The 15419-nt window shown below is 42.5% G+C and overlaps 1 protein-coding gene across 1 annotated transcript in view; it reads right to left on the bottom strand.

The window, feature by feature from the left end:
• Positions 1-15419, bottom strand: part of LAMA3 (laminin subunit alpha 3) — a 205890-nt gene that overhangs the window by 118132 nt on the left and 72339 nt on the right. The window contains exons 13-20 of the mRNA XM_019541321.1: positions 14474-14536; positions 13249-13287; positions 12982-13119; positions 11065-11199; positions 6868-7002; positions 2947-3084; positions 1359-1405; positions 708-807 (exon numbers count right to left, since the gene is read on the bottom strand). Of these exons, the coding sequence (XP_019396866.1) occupies positions 708-807; positions 1359-1405; positions 2947-3084; positions 6868-7002; positions 11065-11199; positions 12982-13119; positions 13249-13287; positions 14474-14536 (795 nt within the window). The remainder of the gene's footprint in view (positions 1-707; positions 808-1358; positions 1406-2946; positions 3085-6867; positions 7003-11064; positions 11200-12981; positions 13120-13248; positions 13288-14473; positions 14537-15419) is intronic.

Raw genomic sequence — 15419 nt, 5'->3', positions numbered from 1 at the left:
ACTCCCAACTCCCTGGGGTCATGGTCCCTGAGGGCCTGACCGACTAGCCTCTTGAGCTTGTCAAAGTCGGCTTTTCTGAAGTCAAGGACTTTAACACAAAACTCCAATGAAATAAAAATAGGGTTAACACCAGATTTATCTCAGTGTAAGTGGATGCATCTACATGTGAAATTAATGGAACTCAATAAACTCTGGGGCAGTTTGTACCAGAGTTAACTGCTCCTGGGTGTAGCATCTACACATGTGCCTGGGACAGCAGCAATTTGAACCGGGGTGGAGCAGGCCCCCAGCTGACTGAGCTGATCAGGTGCAATTTTACACCCTTGGTCACTGTCTACACATGGATTTTGGTGCAGTAAAGTACTCCTACCTATGGTGGAGTTTATTAGTTTACTGCACCTTACTGCCAGTGCATGGGTAGACAATAATGCTTTACTGCAAAGCTAATTAGTCTACTCCACAGTAAAGTGCACATGTAACCACACCCACTGAGAGCAGAATAAAAATCATTTTTAAATACTAATGCCAGCTGAATGTTGAGAATGACTGTAGAAATCCTGGTATGAAAGTGTCAGCAGTATAAAAATGCATTCTTACCAACAGTAGTTACAGTAACTAACAATGTTTTGTATCATTATCATAACTAATGATTAATGATAAGAGATTAATATCTTTAATAACCTAAAGAAAGTCATGTCAAGGCTTACCTATACATCCATCAGGGTTTTCTCTGGCTAGATTCCAGTAAAGTGGTTTGCATCTGCTGCAGGAAGGACCTTCAACATGCTGCAAGCACTGACAGTAGCCCTCATGGTAGAAAAGAATCAAACATGGTATGTTCCAGTGCACAGATTTTAAATAAATAAATAAAGATAGATAGCTAGATAGATAGCATTAAAGAAATATCCTTTGAAGAATTATTTTTCCCCCTACTGTGGAATCCATGGTAATTAAATTATGAGTAACACTGCTTTGCTGCATTCCATCTTCAGGAAGGATACTTCTTCACACAGGATGCAAAAGAAAACTAACTTCTGCTAACCTACAGCTGCTAGGTCTTGAAATTTTGCTATCTGAACTACCTAGAACTTTTATCAGCTGAAGATTTCAACAAATGATCAGAAAATAGATGCTTGAGGGAAAAAGCATGTTTTCACATATTTCAAAAACCTACCAGAATGTATCTGTTCAGATACAACCCCCCCTGCAAAAACCCACACCTGTTTTACCAGATCAACTTGTGCAACTTTTTTCACAGTATAAAACCAAACCACATATGCACCCATTGTATTCAATAATTACACGTATGGTGGGGCAATTCTTAACATATATTTTAACATCAATAATATAATACTTACAAAATGAGAATCAAGGGTACCTGCAGGGTCACAGTCACTGCTGGCTCCTTTACAAAAGTAAAAAATTAACATATTGAGTATTAAAAAAACCCACAAAACCAAACAAAAGCAACAAAAGCAAGTATACTTTAGAAACTTAAATTTAACTTTAAAACAAATTGAAAATTTTAATGATCATGGTATTCGTAAGTATTTAGAATAGTTTAGAATATTTATTTTGATATAATGTTATCACATTCATCTGCACAGATATGTCAGGCTAAATGGCTAAGTACAAACAGTCAAAAAGCCTGAGGCTGAATTAATTCAGTCTTTGCAGGTTAATCTAAGCTTCAAAGATTGAACCAATAAGTAAATGAACAGACATTTACTTGTGATTCAAGAAATGCAGCCACATGCCTGCAGTGGCTCAAGTCAGAAGCTACGGGGGTGCTAGATTATGGCTCTCTGGGCTGTGCATTTGCTTCCTCTTCCTGCTGCCATAGATGGCAGGAGAAAATATTACTGGGGGGAGACAATCCCCACCCCTCCCTCCCACTGGGCCATTGTGAGGCTTGTGTGCACTAACGATGTACACAGAAGCTGCAGAGGACAGCATGGCAAGGGTGCTATGCACAACACTGTGGCAGCAGGGTGTGGCAGTGACGCTGCTCCTGTCACCAGCTGCCACAAAATTAGTTTGAGGGGCTAAGCCCCGTTAGCCCCACCCTTCTGCCACCTATGCTTGCTGCCTCTGAGGTCTCTGAGATTTGTAGTCTAGACTCACAGCAGCAGGACTCTGTAGGGTTGCTCATCACTTCCTCTTCCTGCTTCTGGGTACCTCTGGGATTTGTATTCCTCAGCTGCAGCCAGCACTAAGTAAGCCAGCCAGACAGGGCAGCTCAGGGGAAGGTGAGTTTAAACCCCATCCCTGGACCCAGCCCCCCCCACGCCCCCAGGGTTTGCCTGGGAGGGCCAGTGAGCCAGCCAGTGAGGCAGCCCTCACTGCTCCAGCTGGGGAGCAGAGGGGCAGGGCCAGCCCTGCTCTCTGGAGAAGACAGCCCAGCCCAGGGCTGCAAAGCATGCTGGGATGCTGGGGGACTGTGATTTAACTTGAAACTGGAAGGTGTTTGGGACAGAAGTTTCATAAACTGGTTTGACCTAAATCAGTTAAGTCTGATACTATCTTCAACCAGGTTTATCTTAAACCAGTTTCAGCCATTTTGAAACTCGTTTATATGCACTAAACTTCTGTTCTGTTACAGTCTTAAACTAGTTTCTGATGACTTAAAACAGTTTGTGTAACTTCTGTCCCTAGCCAAGGAGTGAAAGGGAAAGAGAGAACACTGAGAATTAAGGCTATTTTTTTAAATTAACTATGCCACCAGTTAAAAAGGTCAAATTCACAAAGTCCAGTGTATGAAGAGAGAGAGAAAAAAAAATGATGCACTAGTTCACATGATTGATTTATATTCCCAAGGTATTCTTTGCATGTTTCAGTGGGATTTCTATGTAACTTATGTACAATAAAGTGTTTTAAAGTGCTTTGTGGTAGACATTTATGTAATTTGCCTAAATAAAATAATTTTATTTCCATCAGAAACCATACCTTGACAATAGGGGAAATTATAGGCTCCTGAAAGGCACCTGTCGCACTTTTGTCCTGTAATGCCTCTTCGACACTCACACTGCCCTGTTGCTGGGTCACATGTGCCATGGTAGGAACCATGTGGAGAACACTGACAAGCTGAACAAAAATAAATTATTTATAGAGATAATAAGATTTAGGTTGTTTGTAATGGGAAATAACTTGTTTCAAGACTGAGATGCTTTAAAAGTTGTGATCATTACTTCTCTGGATTTTCACTGAAAAATAGTGCTCTATCTAGGTCATGGGCTCAATGTTTTTTGACTCGTGGCACCTGTCCATTGCCTTTGTGAATTATGTGGACCCTATGTCAAAAATTAACTTATTACAGTGCTCATCTGCTTGAAGAGGGGCTGGGGAAGGAGAAGCAGCAGGTGGTAGGAAAAAACTTGCACTCATCTTGTCACAGGAACCTCTCTCCCAGTGGCACCCTTCAACAACTGTAATGGCACCATGGTTGAGAATCAGTGTTCTAGGTAGTCATTTATATTGTACTAATCACCATAAAATCTGTGTGCCTTATGCAAAGCATGCAATTCCGTGCATGTGGTGACATATCAATTTGGTTACTCTTTTTTATTCTAAACAATAACTGGTAGGGTTATCAGAAATTTCAGTTCACTCATCTTTCTGTTCTTTCTTACATTCCAAGAGCAAACAAAAGAGTTTGTGTGCCCGTGTTTCCATATCGCTACTGAAAAACAAAAGCAACTGTTTTGTCTAGATGAGGATTTAAAGGGGTGACAGCAGGACATGGCATAAAAAACTAAATATTTTTTTCACCTTTAAATCATACTCCAGACCAATGATTTTCAACCAAGGTGCCGTGGCACCCTGAGGTGCCTCGAGAATCCTTTCAAGGGTGTTGTGGGTTGCCATGCAACATCAACAATATTATGCGTGCGAACTTGATTCATAAGATAGACACAAAGTTTTCAAATAGGAATCCACAATATTAAAAACATTCTGGCCTGTTGTAGTGTTCCCATGTTCTTTGCAACAGAAGAATTTTACCATGAAAACAGTTTGGTTTGGTGTTATCTTCAGATTTCTGTCCACAAGACACAAGTCTTGCCACAATGTTAACATATACTTAAAGGAGGGACAGACAAACAAATTATACCTCATTAAAGGGGATAAAGAATGATAACTGCCATGTGTCTGCTCCTAAAGCAGGACAGCTTTCCCCTGAATAGAATAAGACTAAATTACCATGGTTTAGCAGATAGGAGTTAACGCTTCTACCCCAACTCTTTGCTTCCAAAAGTCTTTCGCTATTCTTTGCTTTTGACTTGGTATAATTTCTTCATCTGTCCATTTTCTGAGTTTATGCCCTATAAGTAATCCCAGTGAAGTGAATGTAACTACTCAACTCATAAAACTAATGATAGCATTTCTCTACAGCAGTGGTTCTCAACCTATTTGCTATATTGGGCCACATTTACAGCTCTCAATATGTTATGTGGGCCACATCACACAGCTGAGGGGTCCCCCAGCTCCATGCCCTGGTACTGGTCCCAGCTGAGGTTGTGGTTTTGTCTAGATGATGTCCCCTAGTCCCAGATGAGGTGGCAGTTGCTGGGGCTGAAGCAGAGCCTGGCTCTCCACCCCTCAAGCTTCTGGTGGCATGGCCGAAGCAGAATCAATGGGGAGGGGATGGATAAGAGCTGCCTGCTGCGGGCTCCAGGCTCCTCACCCTGCTGCCTTCCCCTGGGGCCTCTGCAGCTCAGTGGGTGGGACCCAGCATCAGTGGGCAGGGAGGCTTGGTCCCGCTACTGGGAACCCTGAGCCGACTGCACTGCCATGGCAAGGTGCCCCCTGTCTGCCCGGCAGCATTGGTGAAGCAGAGTTGTGCCCCTGCTTCAAATATGAGGGGCACATGCTCCCCCATGCTCTCCCATGTCTCTCTCACCAGGGACTGTGGAGCAGCGGGGAGCCAGCCCTCCCTTCTGCCCCTGGACAAGCTGCCTGTGGCTTCGTCCTGCACCCTGGCTGGGCCCCGTGGCTGTACATTCCCACCTTGGCCCTGGGCCCCATGCACTGGCCCTGGCCCCAGCCCAGCCCTACCCTACTCTACTCGCTCCCCCCTTTCACCATGGGGGCCTCAATCTGCCCCACCCCACACAGACTCACCTGAAGGGAGCTTACAGGAGCTGATCTCCACACTGTCTGGCTCCCACATGTATGTATGCATGCACACATGCATGTGGTTCCCCCTGGCTCTGATCACCCTCCTCCTCCTCCCCCCAGCTGCAAGCAGCCCCTTGCAAGCTGGAACTCTGCCAGCCTGCAAGGGGAAACTTGCCATTTCCTATGTTTTTCTATCTTACTTTAACAAACTGCAGGCCACAATCTTTACATTTTTTTAACAGGCTGTCAAATGGGCCACAGTAGCCTGCTGGCTGGGCTGTGGGTTGAGAACCACTGCTCTATAAAATCCAGGTTACAAAGATGAAATTGCCAATGACAATTGTTTTTATAAAATAGAAGTTCATTTCCTCAATAGAGAGGGCCATATACAGACAGGGGGGAAAAAAAAAATCAATTGTTTTTTTTGTTTGTTTTTTTCCCAGAGATGTGGGTTTATTCAAGCTTTTAAACAATATAATTTGTCAGGTATTGCAAATTGCAAACAAATTATTAATAAGCTGATCCTCAAGAGAAAAAAATTCATGTTCATGATGGTCAAATAACATGGGGACCATGACAACCATCATGAAATTATGCAAAACTATTTGCAGCTAGTCTGATTTTAAAAACACAGCTTGAACAATTCATCTACTTGATAATTGTAATTTATCTTGGGTGTGTGATATTAACCAAGTAATTGATTTTGGACTGAATCAATGGAACTGCTCATACCAGTAAAGCTACTGACATGACTGAAAGTTTACAGCATGTGTTAACTAGCCACAGACTAATATACCTCAAAAAATCTACAATGCATCATTTACTTTAAGGCAAACTATTTGAGTTAAACCTAGCTTCTTGACTAAGGTTTTAGTTGACCAAGGTAGAATTGCTAAAGGTTGTGGCCATTGTTTATACTGGACTTTCAGAATAGGTCTACACAATAGAATTAAGGCGCACTTGCAGCCGGCAAACTTATGCTTGCTGTAATCCAGCATAAGCAACAACACAACACACACAAGTAACAACAATGAAGACATGGCAGCACAGGCCTCAGCAAAGACTAGCAGAGTGAAACCCCTGAAGGGACTCTGAGTTCATATTGTAGTTGCTAGCAAGTTCTGATACCTGTGTCACTGTGGCTTCACTGCTATTTCTGTCTATGCTTGCTAGTTTAAAGCTCAACCTGCTATGCCTACACATGATGCAGTCATACCTTCGTTTTGCAATGTAGGCACTAACACAAACCCTAGAGCTGAAACCAGGCCTGATCAGGTAGGGAGGTTTTCAGGAAGTATAGGTGGTACCTCACCTACTTGCCCCACAGGCTAGGTACATTCAAAAACCCTGAGGTGAAGCTGATCTAACTTACGCGGTTTTCTGTAAGTGGTACACTTTAGACGAGTAGCGAAAAGAGCACACATTCATACTTTGGTTGCAGGGAGGCCAAATTTTAAATCAGGTTCCACCATTTTTAAACCAGTCTGTGTGCACCACACTTCTGTTCTGTTCTGGGTATAGACTGGTTTCTAATTACTTATATCAGTAAAAGTATAATCTCTATATCTGGCCTACAGAGTTTCCTACAGTAAATAGAAGGAAGAAGAACTGTCACTCTTCCTGCCTCTACTGACCTGCACCTTCACCTGATTCAAAGTTTTATATGGAAAAGCTTTTGAGGGAATTACTGATTTCCTGTGTAACAGCAAACAAAAGAAAAGCAGAGCAAAAGGAGGAATAGCTGTTACTCACGTAAGCAGCTGGGGTAACTGTAATAGCCCAGAGTACATTGGTCGCATCTAAGGCCAGCATAATTGGGATGGCACTGGCACTGACCTCTAGGGCCACATCCATTGTCCACTGAGCCAAGTGCATTGCAGCTACACTCTGCCAAAGTAAAAATAATAAATAACTACCCACACAGCTACTTGACTAAACCAGCAGTTATTTAAAAAACAAAACTACCACCCCACAAAAAAACCCCTCACCTTTGGCTCAAAAACAAGCATGAAGAATTTGACCAAAACCGTAATTTTACCAGCAAAAAAATAAACATGTTCAAATAGGAACTTAGAATGCAATTACCGTCTTAACTGCGATAATCTTGTTCTTACTGTGATGCAATAATTTATAGTTTAAACATTTAGTCTGATCCTTTGCAAACTACATGTAAGGGACAGAAATTTACTTTGAAACCAATTTACTTTGAAAACATGAGACTAAGTATTTAAAATCTTAAAAAAAATAAGTATTCATAAAGTAGGACTCTATCTGGATTGGTATGCCATAATGACTAACAAGCAATTTATCAGCCTAAGCACTGGATACAAAGTGTACGTATTAAAAACTGCTGACCTACTTTTGTTTCAACAAAATGTCATGTGAATTGCTGCCACAGTGCAAAACAGCTGATTTATTTGCTGTGTAGGGCATGAATCACACTGTCAGGCTGTAACTGTTGTCTGGGTTGGTGCTTTTACAGCAGTTATAGATCTACTAATATTCTGGACCCAATGCACCTGCTCTTGCCTGATCTCAGAAGCAAAACAATCCTGGGCATAGCTAGTATTTAAGACCACTTAGGAATCTGTGGTCATAAGCTTGAGCCAAGGGGTCGTGTTCAAACACTTGGCAAATATCAGACCACAAAAACAAATTAGTGGAAAGACTTAATTCAGTCCCATCATTGCTGCTGTTCTGACAAATAGAAATGAAACCAAGTAAGGCACATGCTATTTGTGTATTGCTTCCACTTCTCTGTTTCTGGTTCCCCTTTCAGTACCTCTCTCTCCACAAGCCAATTCTGTTTTACTCTGTGTTCACTTCACATACTCAAGGAAAGTAGTAGGGCTCGTACTCAGTGAGAGCTAGGAATTCTACCCCAGCAAATCCACATCCACCTCTCCTCAAAACATAAAACACACCTACTTCTGTAGCACCAATGCCTGCAGCTGTACATCAGGTGAAAGGCAGATGGTTAAACTCTCCATCTCACTTTAATAGAGTTGAATCAATATAAGTGTTTAACTCTGATCCTACTTCCATTAAAATAAGGGAATTGCTCCTTTTGATTTCAATTAGGCAGGACCAACCTATAAGACAGAAGAAAACCTAGCCCAGACTAGTGCATATAATTGATGAGAACAGTGATGTGTTTCCAAATGGGGTGCGCACACAGATGGATAATGCTGGGTACTAAGGAGAACTCTTTTTATGATCAGTTTAAGTATTTCTGCTAATATGTTATGTAGAAAACTATTGCCTATGGTCCTACCATCTATTCTCACTTTTGTATTATGATTATATTTAAGTAATCAATGGTAAAGGAGAAATTGACACCTTTTGTGTACTTGGGATCTTCATTTAACTTTTCTCTGTTCCGTTCAATTATCTTTCTTTAGTCTCTTCTGTGACTTGTTTTTATTATGATATTTTATGCCTTTTACATTTAATTTCAGGCTTCAGTGTTAAAAGTTCAAACTAGTTCAATATGGGCTTCATTTGCTCTACTAGATTGCTACATGATTCACTTCCAAGTTAAAAAATATATATTGCACAGGGTTAGTATTTTAAAACCACTGAGCTGCATGTACCAATGAAGAATGTTGATTTGATGTTTTTCATTAGAATTTTAATGTGTTCCAGATCCAAAAAGGCACAGCAGTACAGTAATTGTTCATTCCATCCATTTTGTTTTTTTAACTAAATTTATTATTTTGTATTTTTTTCTCTAAAAGCATAAAGGATTCTGCAGTCCTTTCACAGGGCATATAACAAATATACAGAGCCCATAAAGAAGGCTCCAGTTATAGTTAGGTCTGTCAAGTAAATTGCCATTAATGTTCACAGTTAATACAAGAACCAATTAACACGTTAATTTTTTTAATGTGTTAATCATGCATGTGGTTTTGGAGCCTGCCTCCAGGCTTCTCTCCACCACTGTCATCACCACCTCCAGGCCACCCAGCAGGGTGGTAATGGCAGTGCAGAGGACCTACATGGCAACGTGGGCTCTGGGCTGCTGCAGGAGGAAATGGGGGTGGGGAGGGGTACTGATATATTGGTGCCATATCAGGACACCATGTGCAGGCGCACAGCCACAGCATGCACATGGCCAGGAATGCAGCCTGGCAGTGTGTAGAGCAGTGCCCAACAGATAAGTCTGTAGAGAGGAAGGGGGAGGGGGAGAGGGGGAGGAGGTGGAGCAGCCAGATCAAGGCTCCCATCGTGAGAGAGAGAGAAGAATAGGACAGGGGCAGGGGCTGGGATGAATGGGACCCTGGGGCCAGGTCTACGGTGGGTTGTGGGACGGAGCCATGGGAGGCTTGTCCAGGGGTGCATGGGTGGGGGAGGGTCCCTGCTGCTGTGCACATCCCTGGGGGAGGTATGGGGGGGCATATGCCCCCCCATTTTGTGTGCAGGGCAGAGGTGGGCTGCCCACTGTGGGCTGAAGCTACATGCCCTGCTGCCTTTGCCCTGGGTGCCGTGCACTGGCCGTGTGACCCCTGCCCACCTAGCAGAGGGAGGCACAACATGGTGTCATGCGACTCCTGGGACAAAGGCAGCAGGGTGCAGAGCCCCAGCCCACAACAGGCATCCCACCTCTATCCCACACACATACTCAAGGAGCACATGCTCCCCATGCCTCCCCCAGGGGTATGCGCAGCAGCATGGGATCAGCCTCCACCCTGCACTCCTGGATAAGCCTCCTGCAGCTCCATCCCATGAGCTGCCATGGTCCCACTCACTGCAGCCCCTACCCTGCCCCACTGCCTCCCTCACCATGGGGTTCTCGATCACTCCCCTGCCCCTGCCCCTTCCCTCCACAGACTTATCTGCTGAGCGCTGCTCCATATGCCACTGGGCTGCATTCCTGTAGGGTTACCATATTTCCAGTTTCCAAAAAGAGGACATCTGTGGGACAGGTAATATGACTGTGGGAGGGGTCAGTCATATGCCCATGCCCTGCCCCTGTCCCTCACTCCCAAGCCACAGCCCCACCAGCCCTGCTGCTGCTCCTCACTCCTGACCCAAGTATCTCACATTCTGCCAGGGTGTGCTGAGGTCCCCCTTCTCCAGGGTCCAAACCCCACATACATGCCCACAGCCCCCCACATCTTCACAAATTCCCCCACACACACCCCAAACCCACCCCCAGCCATATAAAGTACGCACATAATTCTGCAAAATTTTGAGTTTTTACCTGTGCGATTAAAATTGCAATTGTGCCTATTTTTTTTAATTGCACAACTAATCATGATCACATTTTTAAATAATTTGACAGCCCTATATTTATAGTTATTAACACAAGAAAAGTAATTCAGTAGGAAGCAGTCATCTATAGCCCATACCTGCATTCATGTGAGTGTGTAAATATGCATCAGAAATTTTATGGCAACAAGAGACTTCACCTATTCATTCTCAGAGTAAAATTCACCTCAGCACTGAGGGTCTGCCCCACTTATACCTTGAATGAACAACTTCACTCACATCATCTATCTATGAAGTCAAAGGGATTTTAGGGTATAAATATGAACAAAGACTGATCCAGCATCTTTCCCCAGATCTCAGAATAAACAAGAGATGGCTCATAATGGGAAAATGAAAGTTTCTCATTTGCAAAATAAAGAATGCCTTATTTGTAAGTTTTTGCAAAACTGATCGTTTATAAGGATGCTCATCTGCACCCCGTAGGCCTCAATTTGTCTAGGGAATGCTGAGCAGAAAAAGAAAGCAAGCAAATGAATCTTCTCTACTTTGAAAACTCAGGAGCAGCAACTCCATATGGGGAAACTGTGAACTTTCACCATGAAGAACCAGAGAGACTCTTACATGTTTGCAACAGTAAATTCTTTTTTAGTCGAGGCAAGAAGAGACAGGAGGTATAATCATAATGGTATGGCCATTCAGTGGTTAATTCAATGTTATACTTATTATCTATGCCCTTACCTTGACAGGTGGGAAAAGAATGGTAGCCAGGATGACAGTTGTCACATTGAGGACCACCCACCCCAAAACGGCAGAGACACTTTCCAGCAGAATTGCAGATTTCAGGAAGGACACCAGCTGAATTACACTCACACACTACAAACAAGAAGAGAATTTCAGGGGCAGTATCTGCACAATCACTCTTATTCCCCCTTTCTGAAAACATGCCCAGATGCCTTATTTCCAATACAAAGAATCAGATTCTATCGCCCTTATTCAAATTACTCAGTAGTAGCTCTAGTGACTCAACACAACTATTGATGAAGGGAGAGACTAGGCTATCTGTATAAGCCTGAAAGGATCTGACCCAGAGTGATTACTACTTTAAATATCACTATCAAGGCACTACCACAGCATCCTCATTCTGTGATGGATTCCACCACCCTTACTGTTCACATTGAACAGTATTTTATGCTGGCCATAGTTCCACTATTTTCAGAGTAAGCAGTCATAGTCTGGGTTCAGAACTGCAGCTGGGAAGGACTAGGAAAATACATAAGAAGAAGCTCTAGGGCACAAGTGGACAGTAAAAGTATTTTAAAAACCTAATACCTTTCTGGCACTCATTGTCACAATACTTCAAAGGGAGGTTGTCAGGACAAATTAAGCCCAAAATAAAGGTTTTGTAAATTAACTTTTATGATTTACCAGAAAATCCCTTCTCAATACCTTTTTCTACCTTTGCCTTCTTATCAGTTTAGGCCTAGAGGATGCTTGTACACATGACAGTCGTCACAATGTACACATGACGAAAATGTCATTTGTGTAACTTAATGGCATTACACATGCACCAGTTTTGGGGGGTTTAGATGAGTTTGCATCATTGCAAACTAAACTACATGAGGATGTAGTTTAGTTTGCAATGCTGCAAATTTCAGTGATGCAGCTGGCAGCTCGCCCTCTGGTCATGGCAGAAGCAGGCAGACTCCACAGGAAAAAAAAGGGTCGGGCCCCTTGCCACTTCTGCCTTCAGCAGGTTCCCATAGCTGGCACAAAACCTGGGGCCATCTGGGAATGGGCTGGCTTGCCCCTGGGGCAGCGCAGGAAGGCAGCAAGAGGGTGGCTGGGTGTGCTGGCAGCCAAAGAAAGAAGCAGGGATGGTGCATAGGGCTCTAGAAGCTCCGGCGGGCTCGGGGAAGTGCTGGATCCGGTGGACTGCTAGCAGGCTGGGTGCTGCTCCAGCTCAGAGGCAGCACTGGATCTGACCCAAATCTCTCCCAACCCCATCCACTGGAAGACTGACAGGTGCTGTGCCTTAGGTGGGCTCAATGAACAGCGCTCACGGGCTTTCCAGCAGGCAGGCTCAGGAAAGACTTGGATTGGACCAGGTGCTGCCTCTGAGCTGGAGCAGCACCCAGCCTGCTAGCAGCCCACCTGGGTGGCCCTGGGGGGCACCACCACTGTGGAGGGAAGAACTGGGGCCCCCCTGCAGTTAAGGGGATGGGTGGCTTGCCAGCAGTTAGCCCCCTGGCCAGGGGGAGGCTCCAGCTCTCACCAAAAAAAAAAACCAAACAAAGGAACAGGCCCCTCACTGTAACATGACAAAAATATTGAAATAGTGGGTTTCAATTAAAAACCCACTGTTTCAATTTAGGAGGCATAAAATAAAACCCTGAGGACTAAACCCCATCATGGGTACAAGTGCCCAGAGAAGTACTCTCTCCCAGTGGCTATATTCAGACTGCAGGGTTCCTCAAATTCAAATGCCCCCAAATTCTCTGACCCGTAAGACATGTTTGACGTCCCTGGTCTACGCAGATTCACTGATGGAGGCCCCAACCTTGCCAAAACAGCCTAATCACTCTACACAGATAAGGGTATATGCTTGTGAATACAGATGCACCTTCTTATTTACTGAAAGAGAATACCGTTGCTTACTCTGACAGACAGGGTAATGAAAATACCCCACTGCACAAGTGTCACAGGAAAATCCCTGAAATCCAGCCCGGCATCTGCACTGTCCAGTCTTTTCATTACAGTCACCATCCAAAACTCCTGAGCCATAGCACTGGCAAGCTACACAGAACATTTAAGAAAGAAAAATGACAGTGTTACAGTACTGCAGTTCACATTACACTTGGATATAATACGTTGCCATTTGTATGGAATTTGGGCAGCAAACATAAAAGAAATGATGGAGCTTACGCTGACACTGAGGGCCAAAAAATCCTGGTTTACAGCCACCTTCAAACATAAAAGGAAAAACAAAAAGTTAAATGCATTCAGTGAATACACATGAAGATCCTTATATGTATGTGCAGTAAAACTGATCAGGAGTCACTTCTAGTTAAAACAAACTCTTCCTTTTTAATCAGCATATTTAACTACATGTCATTCATGTAGTCATACATAAGTTCCATTTTAATAACTGTGTACACTCATGCGTTTCTCTGACAAACTCTTTTATAATCCTAACTGTCAGGAATACAAACTTGCAGCTATTACAAGTATGCATCTAAAGTCATTCTTCCCAGTCAGATCAAAAAGAAACTGGCCGTGAATGAACAAGTCTATGCGTGAATACAGCAGGAATTAGTAGTTTGCCTAAGTTTTAAGAAAAATGATTAGGAATTGGAAACATGTAAATGGATTTATGTTTAATCATATGCGAACAAGGTAATGCTTTTCAAAGAGACAAGACCTGTTCTACATGCAAACAAACTGAAGCTCAGACAATGCTAGTAAATATAAGGAAAAAAATACCTTTTCTAGTATTTTGCAAAGATCAGAATTTTAAAATTACTAGTAGCAAAATGCAGTGCAAATACTTATCCACATGAGCCCATTTAAGATAATTTCTCAGTTCTAAAATGTGAAAATCTATACTGAAAAATAAAAAAATTACTTCAGTTAGGGCTTGATCAGTGAAGTTACTGAGAGTTTTTCCATGGATTTCAATGGGTTTTGCATGAGACCTTTAAACGAGAAATATATAATCTTATAAAATCTTAAAATAAAAAATCCATAGCTCTTACAAAAGTTCTGTATTGCTAAGGGTATGACATAATATTTTCCAGTTCAATAAGCAGAGAAGAGGTGGCCTTAAGTAAAGAGATTACTACTGGTGAGCAGCTGACAAACTGTATATTTATCAGAAAATTGTGATGGGTCTGTTCATGAAGGCACCAAGCAAGGAGGTCCCCTTCTTTTGCAGGTGTTTTCCTGAAGTTTTCTAGATTTCTTTTTACCCATATTTCATTCTGAATGTAGTCTATCAGATTTTTAAATGCAAACATGAATGTGTGTTGAGTGTCTGGTAAGAAGAAAAATACTGAGAAAGATGCTATTGCAATAGAACTAAAATTGCAACATTATACTGTACTGTACTGAACAAATATTTCTTAAAAATTAATAAAGAGAAATAACTTGCCTATTATATGTCCAGCCAAAGGATCTTCTGGAATTGGAGTAGTAAAAGTATAAATAGGAATTCCTTATAAACAAAAAGGCAAATAGGAATACCAGTTAAAAAAATTAATGGATGATTTATTTCACGTAAGATCATTCCAAAAACCCACCTGTTTTTAATAAAAATACTATATCATCTTTAGAAAACTCCAGAAACCATGTTCAGTTTTGATTTTTGTTTTCTATGAAGTGATAACAAGGAACCAGCAATAAGATGAAACAGTCCTTCTGTCCCCTATCCAAGTCCAAATGTAGGATCTGATTGTTCCCTCTCAAAAAAAAAGCCTCAGAAGGCCAAAAGTCAGCTGCAAATTCAGTAAGTTTACCTTGCTGACCCCCCTTCTATAGACAGATTTCTAATGTTGCTGTCTAGGAAAAAAAACAAAACTCTAGGCTTCAGTGTTGCAGCTTTGTTTGTTGCCACTAATTCTATTTCCTGTGCCTATGCCTTTATCTCTTCCTCGTTCTTGAAGTAAAGATGCTTGCAGTGACTCCTGGCAGATTTCCATTTGGAAATTTATGAGGTTAGGAATGCAGGATATGCCCCCCAGGAAGATTCACCTCCACCAGCTGATTGTGGGCCTCACTTGAAGCTCACTCAAAGACACCTATGAATTTCAGTGTCACAGGATCAGGATCCATCTAAGCGGCGTGTCTTTGAAAGTCAAGAAATATGGCACCTTTAGTTTAGCATAATTGGAATGTTGCTGCCACGTTGATGGGACAAGAAAGGTACAAGAGGTGATAATTTTCTGTGGCATCTTTTATTGGATCAACTATATAGTTGGAAAAAACTGTTGAAAAAAAACTTTCAGACTTCTAGTTCCATTCCTCAGGTCTAAGAGGTACTTTCTTAGACCTGACATTGGGTACTTGATGCCCAAAAGCTTGTCCAGCACATCTCCTGA

Source organism: Crocodylus porosus, unplaced genomic scaffold (assembly GCF_001723895.1).
Source record: "Crocodylus porosus isolate Cpor-Errol unplaced genomic scaffold, CroPor_comp1, whole genome shotgun sequence".
Classification (NCBI taxonomy): domain Eukaryota; kingdom Metazoa; phylum Chordata; order Crocodylia; family Crocodylidae; genus Crocodylus; species Crocodylus porosus.
Note: the sequence above shows the minus strand (reverse complement) of the source record. Positions and strands in the feature narration are given on the sequence as shown.